Source organism: Alexandromys fortis, unplaced genomic scaffold, assembly GCF_014885135.2.
Source record: "Alexandromys fortis isolate MF-2015 unplaced genomic scaffold, M_Fortis_MF-2015_v1.1 scaffold_39, whole genome shotgun sequence".
Lineage (NCBI taxonomy): Eukaryota > Metazoa > Chordata > Mammalia > Rodentia > Cricetidae > Alexandromys > Alexandromys fortis.
The window spans coordinates 8,273,703-8,293,606 of record NW_026067918.1 but is presented as its reverse complement, the minus strand read 5'-3'; the positions used below and the strand labels follow the sequence as shown (position 1 = coordinate 8,293,606).

General features: G+C 47.9%; 1 protein-coding gene across 1 annotated transcript; it reads left to right on the top strand.

Annotated features, from left to right (window-relative positions):
• Positions 1 to 837: 837 nt before the first annotated feature.
• On the top strand, positions 838 to 19,445 carry Jpt1 (Jupiter microtubule associated homolog 1). The gene is made up of 5 exons (XM_050140386.1): positions 838 to 1,018; positions 13,675 to 13,817; positions 14,275 to 14,375; positions 15,288 to 15,306; positions 19,191 to 19,445. Exons 1-5 carry the CDS (start codon positions 963 to 965, stop codon positions 19,337 to 19,339), a joined length of 468 nt encoding a protein of 155 aa, XP_049996343.1. The 5' UTR covers positions 838 to 962; the 3' UTR covers positions 19,340 to 19,445.
• The last annotated feature ends 459 nt before the right edge of the window (positions 19,446 to 19,904 follow it).

Sequence of the window (19,904 nt, the reverse complement as noted above, 5' to 3'; positions counted from 1 at the left end):
TGCTGGGATCATAGGGATCTTGCCTGCCTGCACCCTTTTTGGGTAAGAAATCTGCTTGCTGGGATTAAAAACACAAAACATCACCCCTGGCCTTTAAAAAATAAAACAAAACAAAAAACTTAGAAATCTTTTTTTTTTTTTTTTTTTTTTTTTTTTTTTTTTTTTTTTTTTTTTTTTTAGTTCTGTGCTGCCGTGAGTGCTGGGAACTGAACCTGGGTCCTCTGCAGTACTAGCAAACGCTGCGGTACTCCACCTGCTCCCTCTGTCCCTCCCTCCTTCTTTTCTCCTTGACATAGGGTCTCACTGACTGGCTTCAAACTCAGAGTAATCCTCCTGCCTCAATCTCCCAAGTGAGGTATCATTTTATTTAGGTAGTTGTGTGTGTGTGTGTTTAGGTGTGTGTATGTGTTTAGGGGTGTGTTTAGGGGTGTTTGTGTGTGTGTACCTCAGAGTACACAGCTGGAGGTCAGAGGTTCAGGAGTTTGGGTCTTTCCTTCCACTTTCTGGGTCTTGGAGGTCGGGTTGTCAGGCCGGGCGGCAAGCGCCTTTCCTTCTGAGCCACCTCAACAGCCCCTCGAGGAACTTTGAAAAGTGACAGTGAACACTTGTGGGGGAGCAGGACAGGCTTGCCGGGGTGGGGGAAGGGGAGACGATAGCGGCCCGTCCCTGGACAGGAAGGGGGCGGGGCTTAGGCTGAGCCGTGGCCAGGCAGCCCGTCCTGATGCCGAACTGTGATTAGCACCGTAGGGAACCAATAGAAACGAAGAGATCGTTTTAAACTGGCCAATGGCGACCCGCGGAGGGTGGGCCCTAGGAGCCCTATAAAGCGTGGGTCCGGCGAACCCCACAGCGGCAGAGGCTCGTGGAGCGCGGCTGGTGGCGATTGTGGAGCTGTCTGCGCCGGTTGGTCCCAGTCCCCTTCGGCGTTCTCCCTGCGCCAGCCTACCTCGCCCCTTGGCGCCATGACCACTACCACTACCTTCAAGGGTGTGGACCCCAACAGCAGGAACAGCTCCCGGTAAGGCGACAGGGCCGGGCTCGAGCTTTCAGGGGCTCGTGCGGGCCCCGGGGCGTTGGCGGTAACGGGCCCGGGGCCGCCTGGGGCGCCGAGCTCGCTCCGCGGTGGGTGGCAGAGCGAGGAGTGGGCGCCGCTTTGTGCGGCGGGACAGCCTCGGCTGGTGGCCCCGCCCCGATCGGGCGGCTCTGTTCCTTTCTCCCACGGAGCGACGGCTGAGGGGACCGTCCGTGGGTGGCGGCCGTAAGGCAATTACGGCAGGTTGGCGTCCGCCAGCGTGTGCGGGAGGATCGGCTTTCAGCCACCCGCGGCGATACTGCTCGGCTCCGCGATGGTGGCGTGGTCTCCCCACAGCCCAGGGAGCCTGCCGAGCTCCGGTTCCTGGGCCCATTGTCCCACTCGCGGGCCACGCGCTGCCGCCTGTGGCCTCGGCAGTGTGCTAGCCTCCGCCTTGGGCGCAGCGTGCAGATCTGAGCCCTGTGCCTGCGGGTCTGCGGGCTCTTGTCCCCGCGGTGGCCCGCCGGGTGCCCGGGTCCGCGCAGCAGGTGCACCTCTGGCAGGGCGGGGCCGGTCATCGCCTCCCTCACTTCCAGCCCAGGATCCGAGTGATGGTCCTCTTCTCCGAGTGCCTCCGTGCGCCTAACAAAGGAGAGCCCGGGTCTCCTCCCCCTCCCCACGCCCACCTCCGAGTGCGCGGGCCGCGAGACGACCCGAGTGGGTCTTCTGCGCTCAGAACCTCGGACCTCAGCCCTTCCACGTCACCTTCTTCACTTCTCCCATTGACTTTGGCCGAATGAGTTCACCCCAGAGCAGGTTTCCCTTGGAGGAGGAGGTTGTCTGTGCTTGGGCGGGGCCATGGAGACATCCATTGTCTCTCCAGTAGTGTGTAGTATCCCCTCCTGGAAGCTGGGACATTGCTTGCCACAAAGTAGACTGCATTTTTGGGGAGGAGCGAGGTGTCTGGGCTCGGACCCTTTTTCTAGCCCTCTCTAACTTGGTGGGAGGGTTTGGGTTCTGTGAAGGGAGTCGACATGGTCTCGGCGAATTGCACACAGTCCTTTAAGGCATCGCTGGGATCTTGCTAAAGGCTCAGAAGAAGCTTAGTTTCCACTTTCCCTGGCCATCTATGATGGCCATTGATGATGACCCGCAGTCGTGTGTGGCCAAGCCTTGGGGTCCTGGCCGAATGGCACAAAGGGAGCCATTTTGTGGGGCTAAGAAGACAGCCGTGGAATAACAGTATCTCACAGAGGTTTGAGAACTTGCCAACAAAAAACAGCCTCTTCAGAGTAGTTTAGGAGGAAGCCCTGGGAGGGACAGGCCACGGAAGTCACTGCTTTCAGTTTCACGAAGTAATAAAAAAATGGGTGCGATTGTAAAGAACTGAAGGGGCAATTAGAGGGTGGGGCAGAACTTGAGTGTGTAGACCTTGGAGACACGGTCACTCCCTCCGGTCATCCTCCAGTGAGGTAATTTGTTACAGAGGACACAGGGACAGATTGAGCCCTGGATTGTGTTTTGTGTGATGAAGCCAACTTTCTGTTGGTCAGGCCTTGGTTACTGGTGTGATAATGTGTAATGTGTAACCTTTTGAGAGTCAAGTTCATCCTCAAAGCTTTTTTGTAAAGCCTGGGTCCTTTACATGGATGTTTGACAAGTGAGACAAATAAATGCAAAATAAGTGTTTCCGGCCACCTTTGTGATCACTTGCCCTCCGGTGTTGTTGCTCAGGTTCCATGCCTTGGTCTTTATTAACTTTGTGTTTCTGCTTCTGTATTCTCCGGATTCTCTTCACCCCCTTCCCTCTTGCTCTGCAACCTTATGATGAATGTGGCATGGTAGAGATGGGCACTCGGGACTGGAAGAAAGGAAGCTATTTTTTACATTGCTGTCTGTTATAACATTTTTGGGTCTTAACTCGGCAGTTCTGAAGCAGTTACCATATATGTGGTTCAGAAAGAAAGAGTCGAAACCAAAGCTGAAGTACTTTGTCTTGCAAGCAAATCCTTTGTTTGAGAAGCGCTCTCTATTTCAGATGGTCTCTACAACGCTGACGTCATCGGGGAGGTAGTACCTGCTATTGCAAGACCAGTAAAAGTTGGACCAGGCAGAGCTTTGGTGTGTTTTTAAGCTGGCTGGGTGCTGGTGTTGCACACCCCCCCCCCCCCCGTTTTTTCATGGCTAAAAAATTAAGTCCACTATGGTTCTGAAGAATTTCATGAGGTTTTAGTTACACTTAGTGCAGAAAACCTCCCGCTCCCTGGGGAAGAAGGGAGGGAGGACAAAGAGGCAGGTTGATTTTGATTTTAATATTTCACGTGTCTTTGGTCATTTAAGGTAAAAATTTCAAACACCTCAGCCAATGAGAACATCTAGGGCTGGCAATGTGCTTGATTAGCATGCTCACAGCCCACAGCCTGGGCAGGACTCTGGGCTCCATCCTCAGCAGCTCCCATTTCCCTTCACCCCAAAAGGTCACCCCAGACCCTATCTCTATCACTAGTAGTAATTTAAACATTAATTACCTGGGAACCTGGGTGAGGGTGTGAGCCAGCACTAGGGAGTCAGAAGTGGGAGTATGGCTTCAAGCTTGAGGCTAGCTACAGCTTTGAAGTGATACCCTCCATCAAAAATTTTTTTAGATTAAATGTAAGGATTATCATCTTTATAAAGTATATGCCTAAATACATTTATCTTGATTTATAAAATAAATTTACTCTGGGTGTGTTTAATATCTGAGACTTAAAAAAAAGCATAGTTCTTTATTTTTCAGCATAGGATCTTGACCGTGTGACTTTACACTAGCCTGAACTCAGTGTGTAGCCCAGGTTAGGCCTCTAGCTTGGACCTCTTCTTTCAGTCTCTTGAGTGCCAAGATTACAAGCATTTGCAGACATAGAGATATAGCTTTAGATGTTTACCTTTTTTTTTTTTTTTTGGAAACAGTGTCCCTCTGTGTAGTCTTGGCTGGTCAGGAACTCAGTGTGTAGAACAGGCTGTCCTCAGTCTCAGATCTATGTACCTCTGTCTCTGGTACTGGGATTTAAGACATGCCCACCATATCTGATCAAATATTTATTTGTTTAAAATTATGTCTGCATGTGGATGTGCATAAATGCAGGTGCCTGTAGGGGGCAGAGACATCTGTCCTCTGGAGTTAGAGAGGTGAGCCACCTGAGATGGGGCCCCTGGACTGATCACAGGTCCTCTGCAAGAGCAGCAAGTACTCTTCACTGCTGAGTGCTGAGCCATCTTTATTTCTCTAGTTGATGTCGTTGTGTGCGCCGCCCCCCCTCCCCCCCCCCCGTTCTTTTTCAAAGTATCTTTTACATTTAATTTTTTTTTTTTTTGGTGAATATTTTGCCTGAAAGTACGGTACCACATGTGTTCTTGGTTCCCACAGAGGCCAGAAGAGGGTGTCAAGTCACTGGAACTGGAGTTATAGATGGTTGTGAGCCACCATGTGGGTGCTGGGAATTGGATATGAGTCCTCTGGAAGAGCAACCAGTGTTTTTTTTTTTTTTTTTTTTTTTTGGTTTTTGTTTTTGTTTCTCTAGACAGGGTTTCTGGAACTCACTCTGTAGACCAGGTTGGTCTCAAACTCAGAGATCTGCCTGCCTCTGCCTCCCAAGTGCTGCATTGAAGGTGTATGCCACCATGCCTGACTGTTCTTAACCTTTGAGCCATCTCTTCAACTTGTATCCCTTCTGTAGAAAAATAAAAGATTTATTTTATTTGTTTTGAGAAGGGAACACACAGAGTCGAACAGGTGTTGGATCCCCTGGAGAGTTATAGGTAGCCGTGAATGAGCTGCCTGACGTGGGTGCAGGGAACTGAACGGGTCCTTCAGAAGAGCAACAAGCGCTCTGAAGCATTGAGCCTTCTTTCCAGGCCTGAGCATGGCATCTTCACTGAGTGAGACACCAGTGTCACATTCCAGGGAAAGAAAAGTAGAGGCCTCCAGAAGAGAGTCCAAGGCTAGAAAACAGGAGAACCTTAAAGTAACTCCCTGGGTTTGATTGACCCTTGATGCACTTGGAGCACTTGCCCACAAGGCAGCCAGGCCTGAGGACTCCAGTCCTGCTGTCAGTGACTGCTGGCCAGCTGCCTGGAGCCGCCAGTGCTGAGCCCAGCATGCAGCTAGGCAGCCTCAGCCTCAGCTGGCTTTGTGGGGCCCTGCACTATGAGCAGGTTTTGTGCTGGTCGGTGGTGGTGGGGAAACAGGGTGACGTGACCGAGAATCCTGACAGCAAAACTGCGTGCTGCCCACAGGTCAAGCATGTTGGAGATTACCACTCCGTCCTGTGCTCCATGCTGCCTCTGTGCTTGCTGCTGGGCAGTGGGGATTCAGGAAGGTGTCCAGAAGAATGTGTGGCTCCCCTTTCCAGGAGCACTAAGCTGCTGTGCTGCTCCTAAGCCTGTGGAGGAAGCAGGGTGTAGGAGGAGTGGGATTTAAGAGGTTGGCTGGGCCAGGCAGTGGTGGCAAACGCCTTTAATCTCAGCACTTGGGAGGCAGAGACAGGTGGATCTCTATGAGTTCGAGGCCAGCTTGGTCCACAGAGTAACAGGACAGGCTCCAAAGTTGCAGAGAAAACCTGTCTCAAACCAGGGAGAGAGAGAGAGAGAGAGAGAGAGAGAGAGAGAGAGAGAGAGAGAGAGAGAGAGAGAGAGAGAGAGGTTTGCTAAAGCTTAAATGGCTCTGAGGGGAAGGGTGGAGCGAATTCCAGCCAGAGGCCTTAGGAAAGGCTCCAAGTAGAGGTGCCTGCAGCAGTGAAGGGAGTGGAGAGGAGGAAGGTTGCTGGAACTCTGGGTTTAGCTGAGAAGAGGCCATGTTACTAGAGCGCCTGGACAAGGCAGAAAAAAGCAGTGTGAGTCCAGCGAGGAGGGCAGGAGCCAGGATGTCTACCTAGGGATGGATCCAGCGTGGACAGAAGGGAAAGTGTTATTGTGTGACACTGGTGTCCGGCTTGATGGCACACATCTGTAACCCCAGCACGCAGGAGTCTGGAAAAGCAGGACAGAGAGTTCTGGGCTAGCCAAGGCTATATAGTTAGATCCTGTGTAGAGAGAAACCTTATTCTTGTAGTCCAGCCTGTATATATAGCCCAGGGCTGCCCCAAACTCCCTGTGACCTGTCTCTGTAACCGTGTCTACCTCAGACACAGTCATTTCTTTTTAATGTTTATTTTTAAAATTGCGTTTGGGTGTGTACAAGGCAGGTGGCCTTGGAGGCCAGAAGAGGACACTGAATCAAAAAGGGTTTAGCTACAGAATAATCCTATTGTATCTGAAGTCTTCTTTTCCGGCTTCTTCTGAGCTTTCTACCACTCCAGCCTTGAGCCCACACACGACCACCTACAGGAATTACTCCTTGTAATCCACTCGTCTGTTGCACGAGCACACCGCGGTCTAACAGGAGGAAAATGGAACCATATAAAGCCAGTCCGGCTTGGAGTCTACGTAGCAGCCCTTTAAGCCTCGGAATACTTTGGAACCCTGTTCTCTGTCTGAGACGGCATTCTTTATAGCCTCTTCTGTGGTCTCCATGGAATCACTGGATCAACATTCCTTATTGTACGTCTTCTGCAACAACTAAAATTCCACTGCACATTCAAATATCACTTTGACTTTGAAGCAGCATGATGCTGACACTTGGTAGACATAATCTGACCCTGTATGTATGTATGTATGTATGTATGCATGCATGCATGTATTTTTAAGATTTATTATGTATACAGTGTTTTGCCTGTATGTCTGCCTTTACTCCCAAAGAAGGCACCATATCTCATTACATATGGCTGTGAGCCACCATATGGTTACTGAGAATTAAACTCAGAACCTCTGGAAGAGCAGCCAGTGCTTTTAACCTCTTTAAGCCATCTCTCTGTCCCCTTTTCCTTTAAGGAGAGTGAGTGTACCTGTGTGCATGTGTGCATTTCCTCTGGATGTGTATGGAGGTGAGAGGATAGCTTTGGGGATTTGAGGAGTCCTTTCCTTAAACTCTGGGTTCCTGGGATCTAACTCAAGTGTCAGGCTTGGCAGCAGGCACCTTCACCCATCTATCCAGAGCAGTTTTTTGTTTTGTTTTGTTTTTGGTTTTTTGAGACAGGGTTTATCTGTGTAGCCCTGGCTGTCCTGGAATCGCTTGCTTCTGCTGGGATTAAAGGTGTGTGCCACCACTGCCTGGTCCCAGAAGCAATCTTTAAAAGAATTTTAGGTTAACAGAAGTACAGAAAAATAGGAAGACATCAAAATTAATCTGAAATCCATTAGTGAGAGGGAACACCCTTGTAGCATCATGGTGACTTGTAGATGGTTTTAATAATAGCTTATGTACATGATCGCTATGTTCCAGATTTATATATATATATTTGTATGATGCCCCTATAATAACAGTCTGGGACAGATACTATTCCCTCCCCTCATTTTATAGAAAAACCTGAGGCATAGAGGTTAGGCAGTTAACACTGGATCCCTTAGGAAGTCTGTTCCCAGCTGGACATAGTAGCTCACGTCTGTAATCCCAGCACTCGGGGCTGAGGAGTTTTGTGCATTTGAGGTTTGTTCACAGTTGTATGTTTATATGTCTTTATACCGTTTCCCCAATGAGTATACCTTGTTCTAAATGGCTTTCATTTTCTAGTCTGAGGAGGGAAAACCATCCATGTGGATTCCTATCACTTCAGGTGTGGCCCCCACCCGCTAGCAGATGTGCCATGGGTAGATGTGGCTGCTCTCATTGGATTGGCTGTGACACCTGGAACTAGTGCAGCCCCCACATTGACGGTGCCCACCATGCCCAGTGTCTGTAGTCCGGGGAGCTGGGCATGCTAGGCAAATGTTCTTCCAACTGAACTGTACTCGTAGCCACTTTTCTTTTTCTTTCTTTTTAAGGCACGGTTCCATTTCTAGCCTGGCTAGTTCGGAATTCTCTGTAGTCCCTGCTGCCTTCACATTGACACCAGACCTCGGCACCCCACATTCTGATTATAGGCACGAGATACAGAGCATGACTTTTGCCCCCTCCCCCTTTTTCTTGTCCTGTGCTTTTAACTAACTGCCTGTAAGTCAGGATTCCTATAACCTGTCCTTAGGTTTAATTAATTTGCCATAAAATTCATGGAAACGCTTAGATTTATGGGTTTATCCTGAAGGGTATAATTAGGTTTAGAGTAGAGAGAGGAGGTAGGTGCTGGACTTCCCTGGCCAGTGTAGGTGCTTGCCCTCCAGGAGCCTCCAGTGTGAACCACCCAGAAGCTCGCCTGTGTTTTGTTTGTTCTTTGAGGCAGGGACCTTCTGCATAGCCCTGGCTATCCTGCAGCTGACCAACCCAACTATGTAGACCAGTTTGGCCTAGGACTCAGAAGATTAAAGGCGTGTACTGCTGCACCTAACTAACTGCCTTTTGGGTTTTTACAGAGTAGGCATTGCTCTGTGCACAGGTGAGATTGAAGCTGTGTAATGTGATTGGACAAAAGGCACATTCCAAACAAGGGCCTGTGGCAAGACAATCCAAGAGTTCCATATCAGCCTGAGCTACTACTACCTGTGACCCTGTCTCAAAAAATGAAACTTGTGGTCTTTAACATACTGGGTCAGGAAACAGCAGGTTTCCAGCCTCAGTCTCTTTTTGGTTAAACGTTTCTGTAGCCCAGGTGGACTGGAATTGTAATCTTCCTGCCCCTTTGCCCTGCAGTGCTTGGTGTGTGGCCTCTCCAGGCAGCCTTCCCCTTCCCCTCCCTGCTTCTCTCTGGTTGGGTTTGCAGTGTCAGACCGAGGCCCTCACACAGGATAGGCAAGTGCTCTACCAGTGGATTTTCCTTCGAAACAGGGTCTCATTGTGTAGACCAGGCTGGCCTGGAACTCACAGGTCTCCCTGCCTCTGCCCCCACCCCAGCCCTGGAGTGCTGGGATTAGAGGCTGCGCTGCTACGCCCAGCTGCTCTTCACTCTCTTCCCACTCCATGAATGTCCTTGTGTTAAGGTAGTTGGGACAGGATTTGAATTTTTAAGAAGTTTTGTCTTGGGGCTCAGAAATGGCTCAGTCCTTCAGAGCTCTGACTGCTTTTCTAGGGCCTGGTTTGTTTCCCAGCGTCCACGTGGTGACTCCAGTCCCAGGAGAGAGGCACGCCCTCTTTGTCCTCGGGTACCAGGCATGCACGTACATGTATACAGACATGTGTGCAGATAAACCACCCACCCACACAGAATAATGATTTTTTTTTTTATATAGAAGACCCGGTTTATTTTGGTCACCACAGTGGCAGCAGTGGCAGGTTGTGACAGAAGTGCCTGCCTTGGTTTCCGTGCTTCCCATGGGGACGGAGCACACATAAAATAAACCATAAAATAGCCAAGGACACTGCCTGTATATTTGGGACACATGTTGCCTAAGGTGCTAAGGTGGTATCTACCTTCTTGACTCCTGACTCCTACCTTAGTCTCCAAGTCGCTGAGGCTGCTGATCTTGCTCTCCACCCCAGCTCCGGGGGTGAAACTTGCTGTGTTTTAAATTGCCTAGAATTGCCGGGCTATGGTGGCTCACACCTTTAATCCCAGCACTCGGGAGGCAGAGGCAGGCGGATCTCTGTGAGTTCGAGACCAGCCTGGTCTACAGAGCTAGTTCCAGGACAGGCTCCAAAGCCACAGAGAAACCCTGTCTCGAAAAACCAAAAAAAAAAAAAAAATTGCCTAGAATTATAGGCACCTTTCATCTGTTCTCCTGTGCTGGAAAAGCATCTTGTATATGCAGGGTACTATCCTGGCAAGTATTCATCTGTCAACTTCCTGTTGCTGTCTGGCTTGCCTCTTGTGCCAAGGATGCCCTTCTCACTCCTGCCCCCTGCCATGTAGACCACGTTACCCTCCTGTTCCCTAGTGCTGGGATCACAGTGTGTACTGCCTAGCCTCTCTCTGACAGTCTGTGTAGCCTAGGTTGGCCTTGAATTTAACTGTGGTCTTCTGCTTTGGCCTCTTGAGTGTTGGGATTACAGGCTGAGCCACAGCCTGTCAATCAGGCAGCATCTGGATATACCAGACACAGCCGGTGCTGGGGAAGGCCCTCTCCAGGCACACATGCTTTATGAAATTGAACGTGTTATCAAGCCATGAGGCAATTGTAAAGGATTCTTGTCGCAGCATATTTTTGCCTATCTGTTGACTTTACAACCAGAAATGAATAAACTAGAAAGACATGGAAACAAACACACTTTGTTTTTTGATATCTTGAGACAGGATCTCAGTCTGTTGCCTTGGCTGGCCTTCCTCAGCTTCTTGAGTGCTAGGATCGGCAGCATGAGCCACTATGCCTACCTAATGGAGTCATTTTTTTTATCCATTCAAATTAAAAATTTTTTAGATTTATTTTATGTTTTTTCCTTAAATTTTATCTTATGTGCATTGGTGTTTTGCCTTGGGTGTTGGATCTCCTGGAACTGGAGTTACAGACAGTTGTGAGCTGCCATGTGGGTGCTCTGGCAGGGCAGTCAGATGCATGTCTGTGCCTGGGGTCTGAAAGTGGTCATTCATCAGACCCTCTGGGACTGATGAGCTGGGAAACCACCACGTGAGTGCTCCCTGCAAGAGCAACAAGTGCGTCTAAACTCAGGGCCATCTTTCCAAACCCCAGTTCAAAACACATTTTTTGGGGGGGTCATGTCTTTATCGTGCGTACTGATGGGTTTCATTAGTTCAGGATTTTTCTTTTTGGTTTTAAGATGGTCTCAGGTAGCCAAGGCTGGCCTAAATTTGCCATGCAGCCTAGGATGACCCTGAGTTCCTTGATTTTTAGTCCTCCAACTCCCAAATTCGGGGATTATAGGTTTGAGTCACCACCTAGCTCACAAAGACAGTTTGTCTCAAGTGTGCTTTGTGCTTCCAGTGCACCCCCTTCTCCCTGCTGGTCCTCCCTTCTGCTTTCATGGCAAAATAGAAGTGGTTTTATGTATCTGCAATACAGGATCCATAAATGAGGACAAATGTGATGTATTTGTTTCTCTGTATCTGGTTCCCTTGATTTACTACACAGATCTCCAGGTACAACTATTCTCTAGCAAGTTACCCCCTCCCCGCCCTCTGGCTGACAAAGTTCCACGGAGCTTGTATGGCACATTCTCTGTGATGGGGCACAAGCTCACCTCACTTGGCTTTTGGACAGTGCCACAGTAAACATGGGCATGCATGCATCTTTGTGAAGCTTCAGAAGCTGGCCAGATGGCTCAGTGGGTAACAGCACCTGTGCCAGGCTTCAAGACCCAAGTTAGATCCCAGGGGCACACATGGTAGAGGAAAACCAACTCTCCTAAGTTATCTTTCCTTGGACTGGAGAGATGGCTCAGTGGTTAAGAGCACTGGCTGCTCTTCCAGAGGTCCTGAGTTCAATTCCCAGCAACCTCATGGTGGCTCACAACCATCTGTAATGGGATCTGGTGCCCTCTTCTGGCCTGAAGATGTATATTACAGAACACTGTACATAATGAATAAATAAGTAAATATTAAAAAGTTATCTTTCCTTTAAGCCGGCGGTGGTGGCACATACATTTAACCCCAGCAGTCGAGAGGCAGAGGAAGGGGAATCTCTGAGTTTGAGGTCAGCCAGGGCTGTTACACAGGAGAACTCTGTCTTGGAAAACAAAAGGTGGGGAGGGTTGGGGGGATGGAGGTGATGGGGACCAAGGAACAACTGGGGATGCTGGGTTTTACTTAGCAAATGCTTTTACTTACCGAGGCCAAGGGTGGTTCTGTTTGTTTTTGTTTCGCAAGACACGGTTTCTCTGTAGCTTTAGAGCCTGTCCTGGGACTTTCTCTGACCAGGCTGGCCTCGAACTCAGAGATCCACCTGCCTCTTTCTCCTGAGTGCTGGGATTAAATGCGTGTGCCACCACCTCCTGCCTGTATTGTTGTATTAATTAAGTGTCTATCTGTGTGTGCATGTGAGTACAGTGTACAAAGCTAGAGTTACAAGTGGCCGTGTGCCACTAGTGTGGGTTCTGGGAACCAAACTTGGGTCCCTCAGTAAAAGCAGTATACAGAATTCTGAGCCGTCTCTCCAGCTCCAAAAGTCTTAGGTCTTACATTAGGTTTCAGTAATTTTAAGTTAATTTTTATAAAAGCAATGGGATAGTAAGTGGGCTTCGGGGTTTTCAGCAGCATTTGTTGGTGTTTAAGAAGGATTGCATTTATTTTATCTATGTAAGTGTTCTGCCTGTGTGTATGTATGTGTGCTATGTACTTGCCTGATACCCATGGAGGCCAGAGGAGAATGTCAGATTCCCCAGAACTGGAGTTACAGATGTTTGTGAGCTGCCATGTGGATGCTGAGAATTGAACCCTGATCCTCTGAAAGAGCAGCCACTACTCTTCACTGCTGAGCCACCTCTCCAGTTCCAGATTATTTATTTATTTATACATATTTAATTAAAATCTTATTCCATCACTTTCCATCTTCCCCTCAGCCCCTCACCTCACCAGCAAGTTGGACGTCTTCTTTACATCCACCTGTGTGTGTAAATACAGCACAGCCCACTGAGTCCTCGTTTCTTGTTTGTATGTATATGGTTACAGAGCTGACATTTTTGTATTGGATAACCAGTAAGAGAGGAGGCTAATTCTTCCTCTACCAGAAATCATTAGTCGCCTGTAGTTCTTTGTCTAGGGATCAGACTAGGTGTTAGTATTATTATTTATACATTGTTATTTAGGCAAGAAGAGGGCACCAGATCTCATTACAGATGGTTGTGAGCCACCATGTGATTGCTGGGAATTGAACTCAGAACTTTTGAAGAGCAGTCAGTGCTCTTAACTGCTGAGCGGTCTCTCCAGCCCTAGTGTGTCCTTTGATAGTGTCATTGCTCCAGGCCTGTTGCACAGCCATTTCTAAGAGAGGCTGTTTTTGCAGCAGACATCCTGGTATTCTGGCTCCTCTTCCATTGTGTTCCCTGAGCCATAGATTTGGGAACTGTGATTTAGATATGGCCAACCCTGATATTTTAATTGTATGTATATGAGAGTTTTGTCTGTACCGTGAGTGTGCAGTGCCTGCAGAGGCCAGAGGAGGGTGTCAGATTCTCCAGAGCAGCTACAGATGTTTGTGAACTACCATGGGTGCTGGGGATCTGACTTAGGTCTTCAGGTTTAGTAGGTGAGCACCTTTGTCTGCTGAGCATCTTCTGTTTTTTGGGTTTTTTTTGTTTTTCATTTAGTTGAGAATAAAAATTTTATTTATCCTCTTCGGTGACTATCTGATGCTATAGTTCACCGGGGCTGGAGGTCCTGCCTCAGTCTCCCAAGTTCTGGTCACAGGTGTGTGCTGCCTTATCTAAAGTGGAAATTCTTTCAAATGAATAAATAACAAGATGTTTCTCTGAATGGCTTTGCAGATATATTCAGCTAAGCCCAGAGAGACCCTTCTCCCTCTTAGCCTTTCTCTAAGGGACACCAGTCTGTTATCTGGAGGACAGGCCAGTGTTGCAGCTTTGGGTGTGGTGGATGACCTTACAGATAGAGCACTGTTGGCCTCGACCCCCAGCAGCGGGTTCCTAGCTAGATGAGTCAGTCTTGAAGCAGGGGAGACCACTAAGGGAAGTGAAAGGTATTTGAACATATTTGTGCCAAGGAGTGTTTCGGTGTGATCTGAAGCTAACATCTTACCGTTGTTTCCAGGGTTTTGCGGCCTCCAGGTGGTGGATCCAATTTTTCACTAGGCTTTGATGAGCCATCAGAACAGCCTGTGAGGAAGAACAAGATGGCTTCTAGCATCTTTGGGACACCTGAAGAAAACCCTCCGTCTTGGGCAAAGTCAGCAGGTGCTGTTTGTTTGTCTTGTTTTTGCTACTAAGGGATTTCTCCTTACCCAGCCCTGTGGGCCAAGGAACTCACTCCCTAGACCAGACTGACCTTGAACTCAGAGATTGGCCTGCCTCCACTACCCACCCACACCCAGCAGCAGGGACTGGTTTTACAAGGTAACCCCTATTCAAAGTCACTGATCCAGCTGGATTTGGTATTGACTAACAAAGGCTGAACCCAAAGAGGCAAGAAGTCTAACACTGGCTGGGTGCACATCACACCTGTGATCCAGTGTAGGGTAGACTCAGGCAGGGTGACTGGGAATTCTTCTGAGTGTGTGAATATTTTGCCTGCATGTTGTATGTGAACATGTGGGTGCTAGGAAGAACCTGGTCAGCCCATGCTCTTACTGGCTGAGCTACCTCTCTAGCCCCTTCTGTTATAGTCTCTAAGAAAGTGTGTATTGGTTTCTAGGTGCCAAGTCTACTACTGGTGGCAGGGAAGATTCTGAGTCACCTGGAGCGCAGAGAAGTAACCCCTCTGAAGCGACTTCTGGAGACTTCTTAGACCTCAAGGTCAGTGTGAGAACAATGTGGGCTCTCTGGGGTGGCGGTGCATCGCAGGCCTTTAGTGTTCTCTGAAGTCAAGGCTAGCCTGATCTTCAGAGTGAGTTCTAAGACAGCTGGAGCTATACAGCGAAGCCCTGTCTTGAAAAAAGTTTATTTTTTAATTGCTCAGATCTCCTTAAGGGAATGAGCTAAGACTTGGTGATGAAAATTAAAGTATAAAATCAGACAAAAAGCCAGGTCAATAGGTTGGGGGTGGTGGTGGCAGCCGGATCATCTACACAGGGTTCTAAGCCATCCTGAGCTACATGAGACCCTCCTCCAAACAAAAACCTAAGGGAAGCAGGGAGTCAGATAACTGATCCGCTTAAATGTGTTACTGTTAGGTTAGTCTTAGGCCCTCAGCATTAACCCTGGGGCCTTCGGAAGCCCATGCACTGCACTTCCTTTGAACCTTCTGTATCTAGCTAGCAACTTGGAGTTGAAGGGCTATGTTAGTTGTCTAAATGTTTGTGTTGAACTCCAGGAAATGACAACACAGATATCACTGTGGGACACATCTGCAGTTAGAGCTGCCAGTGAGCCCCCTGGGTGTGTCTGGAAGGAACTCTTCCGGTCTGGTTACCCTGAGGCTGTGGGGAGGTTGTGCAGCAGAGGTGGATAGGGCCCTTTATCAGCTACATAGGGCAAGTCTCAGAGAGAAGACTGTGTGTGTGTGTGTGTCTCACTGGCATTGGGTGTTCATTGTCCAGGACAGTTGTGTAGCATTGCCCCAGATTGTATTGAGCTTGTTGCTGGATCGTGCATTTGCCAAAATGGAATTTCACATTTAATTTCAACTAGATTAGCTACTCTGAACTATAACCGTTTTTTGGGTTGCAGAATTAAAACAGTAACTAATTTTGAAATTTTCTTTTCCAGGGAGAAGGTGATATGCATGGTAAGTCCGTCTGCGTGCTGCCCCTGCTCCTGTAGGGCTGTCAGAGGTCTAAGTTCATGTGTGACTCAGGGAAAGAGCCCTGAGTGTACCTCCGGGGCCACCATACTCCAGAAAGGAAGGATGGAGCTGAGAGTAGTCAGTGTGACCACATTTATTTTACTTATTAAAATATATTTTTTAGCCGGACGGTGGTGACACATATATTTAATCACAATGATTCGGCACAGGCCTGCCGCTGTCTGAATTTGAAGCCAGCTTGGTCTGTGGAGTGAGTTCCAGGACAGCCAGGGCTACAAAGAGAAACCCTGTCTTGAAAAACAAACAAAATAACCCAACAAAACAAAACCCTAGTTTCTTTGGAGAGTAGCAAGTACTGTTAACCACTGACTCTTCTTCCAGAGGTCCTGGGTTCAATTCCAAGCACCCGTGCGACAAGCTCACAACTCTCTGTAACTATAGGTCCAAGGGACCCAATACCTTCACACAAACATACATGCAGGCAGAACACCAATGCCCATAAAAATAAAAAGTAAAATCACTAGAGAATTAAAACCCAAACTGTGTGTGTGTGTGTTTGTGTGTGTGTGTATTTTAAGTCACGTAGTGCAAGCCTTTAATCCAGCACTTGGGAGCTGGAGCTTTTACCCTCCAGAGCCTCTTCTGCCGGCCCACTGAAGTCAAGGTTTACTGTATTAGGAATGTACTGAAAGCCAGGAGGCAGAGACAGGTAGGTCTCTGTGAGTTTGAGATCCAGCCTGGTTTACAGAGGGAGTTCCTGGACAGGCTCCAAAGCTACAGAGAAACCCTGTCTTGAAAAAACAAACAAAAATTACTAAAAAGAAAAAAACCCCAAACCAAAGAATTCTTTAAAAAGAAACATATTAATAGGGCCAATATTATATGCTTACTGACAGTTTTTTCATAAGAGGTTCTGGACTGGAGAGATGGCTCAGTGACTAAGAGCACTGACTACTCTTGCAGAGGACTCAGGTTTGAGTCGCACCTACATGGTGTCTCACGGCTGTCTGTTATTCTAGTTTCAGGGGATCCAGCAGCCTCCTGACTCTTGTGAGCATCATGCATGCTCAGGCGAAGCACTTATAAATAAAGCTTTAGGATGGGCATAATGACACAGGCCTTTAATCTCCCAGTATTGGTGAGGTGGCAGCAGGAGGATCTGTGTGAGTTCAAGGACAGCCTGGTTTATATTTCCAGGACAGCCAGGACTACATAGATCCTGTCTTAAAAGAAAAAAACCAAACCAAACAAAAACCACATTTTTTAGAAAACAGGGTCTCACTATATATATGGTCCTGTGTGGCCTGAAAATCACTTTGTAGCCAGGTGCACATTTTTAATCCCAGCACTCAGGAGGCAGAGGCAGGCTGATCTCTGAGTTCAAGGCCAACCTGATCTACAGTGCTAGTTCCGGACAGCTAGAGTCTTAAGAAAAATTTACAATGTTCCAGGGTAGCAATTTTAATTGAATACATATTAATTTTCACATTACAATATAATTTTATAGTGAAATTTAAACATACCTACCACAGTAACAAAGGAAATGTTAGTGCCTCCTTGTGGATACAAAATATAACTGTCTCGAAAAACAGACCAAAAAAATCACTTTGTAGACCAAGCTGTCCTTGACTTTAGAGAACCCTGAGCATCAAAGGCATGTGCCACTCTGTCTGTCCCTCTGTCATTTGGCCAGCATAAGGGTTGGATTTGGGACCTCCTCCACATTTTCACAACACTGCCACTGTTAGACCATACTTAACAGAACCTGCTAAACACAGCCCCTCGCACACACAGCCACCATGTTGTGACTGCTAGCAAGTGCTCTCCCACTGAGATACAGCCCTAGCTAGCTTTTCTGATTTGAGCAGGTGAATGTAATTTAAAATTAGGGAAGTGTGGAGACAAGAGAGAGCCCCACAGAATAATGGTTCCCTCCCTGCTCCTTAGGGAAACCTGCTCACTGAACTCAAGTGTGGAGTCTTCTTTAAATGGTCATATGTATGTCCCCTGGTTAATCTGGGCTCCCGACTGCTGTAGCTTTTACACATTTGTCATAAAGTCACAACAAAGGTCCTTGGTGGATAAAGGGCAGCTCCATTTCAGTCAGCGGCAAGGAGGATGTGCTGAGCATCTGCAAGTGAAAGGCTCTGTTGGATAGAAGGCAAATTGTCCAGCCTTTTGGGCAAGCAAATACAAGGGTCGGTACAAGGAGGAATTTGGACTGGCTCTTAGGGGCGGACTGGACCTTTAGTCCCAGCACCCTGGAAGGTGAAACAGAAAAATGCAGGCACAGTCTGGGTGCAGGTTCCAGGTGCAGGAAGAAGGGGGAGAAGGGACCAGCTCATGAGCTGGATGTCTGTTGTCTTTAACACCAGCACTTGGGAAACAAGCAGGAGGATCTTGGTGAGTTCCAGGGCTAGCCAGGGATATATAATGAAACCCTGTCTGAAAGAAAGGAAAAAAAAAAAAGTGAGGGCAGAGTCTGGGTGGAGGCTCACCGGAAATGATGGCCTTAGGAAGTAAGTGGCCTGGGCTTATCCTCAGTTTGCCAAAGTAGAAACATGGATATGGGGGAGAAAGGAAATCTGGACAGCAGTCTTCCTCCCTCCCTAAAGACAGAGGCAACATTTCTCCCTTTGACCCTGAAGTTTACTGTGAATGCTGTCTGCTCAGCACTGGCAGCTTTGTTTGGTTATTTTGTAGATGGGTTAAATAGCAATTTAGTATATACAATGTTTATTTTGACGTACAAAGCCCTGGGCTTGATCTTCAGGGTTGCTGATGTTTGTTTTGACTACAAAACCCTGGGCTTGATCTTCAGGATTGCTGTACAAAGGTATTTCTCGTTAGAATTACTAGTTTGAACACTGGCATTTATTGTCAGATTGCTGTGGAAGTAATAACCCCATGTTTGCTTTTTAGTTTTATGTATATGGGTGTTTTGCTGTATGTATGTATGTGTACCCACTGTGTGTGTGTGTGGGGGGTTCTAGAAGGTCTGAAGAGGGTATTGGATACCCTGGGATTGGAGTAAGATGGTTGTGAGCCGCTTTGTGCTGGCAAAGGAACTGAACTAGAAGAGCAGCCAATGCCTTTACCTTTAACTGCTGAGCTGTCTATCTCCCTCCCCTGGTTCCTTGTTTACCCCTGGCTGTCCTGGAACTCACTTTGCAGACCAAGCTGGTCTTTTTTTTTTGTTTTTTTTTGTTTTTGTTTTTAAAGATTTATTTATTATGTATACAACATTCTGCCTCCATGTATGCCTGCATGCCAGAGGAGGGTGCCAGATCTCATTACAGATGGTTGTCAGCCACCATGTGGTTGCTGGGAATCGAACTCAAGGACCTCTGGAAGAGCAGCTAGTGCTCTTTTTTTTTTTTTTAAGATTTATTTATTTATTATGTATACAATATTCTGTCTGTGTATATGCCTACAGGCCAGAAGAGGGCACCAGATCTCATTACAGATGGTTGTCAGCCACCATGTGGTTGCTCAGGACCTTTGGAGGAGCAGGCAATGCTCTTAACCACTGAGCCATCTCTCCAGCCCCCCCAGGCTGGTCTTGAACTCACAGAAATCCACCTGCCTCTGCCTCCCACGTGCTGGGATTAAAGGCGTGCGCCACCATGTCTGGTGTTTTATCTTTTTAAAGAGATGTCACTATGTAGCCCTGACTGGTCTTTAATATTCTATATGGCAAAGAATGACCCTGAACTCCTGACTCTCCTCCCTCCATCACATGGGATTAAAGGCAACAAGTGGGCAACACCAAGAGATTCCATTTCCGAGTGAGGACTTTGGCTGACTGTTGTATTCCGTATGGTTTTTCCATTTGTTTGAGCCATTCTTAAACTCTGTCTTCCTAGAAAACGTGGACACAGACTTCCAAGCCAACCTGGGGCAGATCGAAGAGAAGCCTGTGCCTGCTGCTCCTGTGCCCAGCCCAGTGGCTCCAGCCCCAGCGCCATCCAGGAGAAACCCCCCTGGTGGCAAGTCCAGCCTGGTGTTGGGTTAGCTTCTTCTGTTGGAACTCTGTCCTTCTGTTTGTTTGTTTTTCCATGCTTGTGAACTGCACAACTGTACATCTTTTGGATCTGTTTCATTAAAAGAGAAGCACTTTATGTACTGCTGTCTTTTTTTAATCCCCCATGCTTTCTCTATTCTTTTTTCTTGTGTCTGACTTCTGGGTCTGTGGGCCCTGGCATGAGTGTTTTCTAGTAGACTGGAGTAGTAGACTGTCTTTAAAGAACAAATGATCTGGTTCCTGATGTTGTTAGCGTCGCATTTGTACCAGGGTTTTGGATGCTGTACTTGGCTTACTGTGGTGGGATACCCAGCAGCCACAGGGGCTGCGATGGAGCATGCTCCTTGGTGTCTGCTCCACCATCACCGCGTCCTCTGCTAAGTGCACCTTCCTGTCCAAGTGGAATGATACAAAGATGTGCATCTCACGCCTGCTGCCTGCAAGAGGACGGAAGCCAGGGTCATTGTGACCAGCTAGCTGCTGGGCAGAGCCACCCAGGTGCAGAGGAGCTTCAGGTGTACGATCAGCTGCCTGGAATTCCAAGGTGAAGCACACA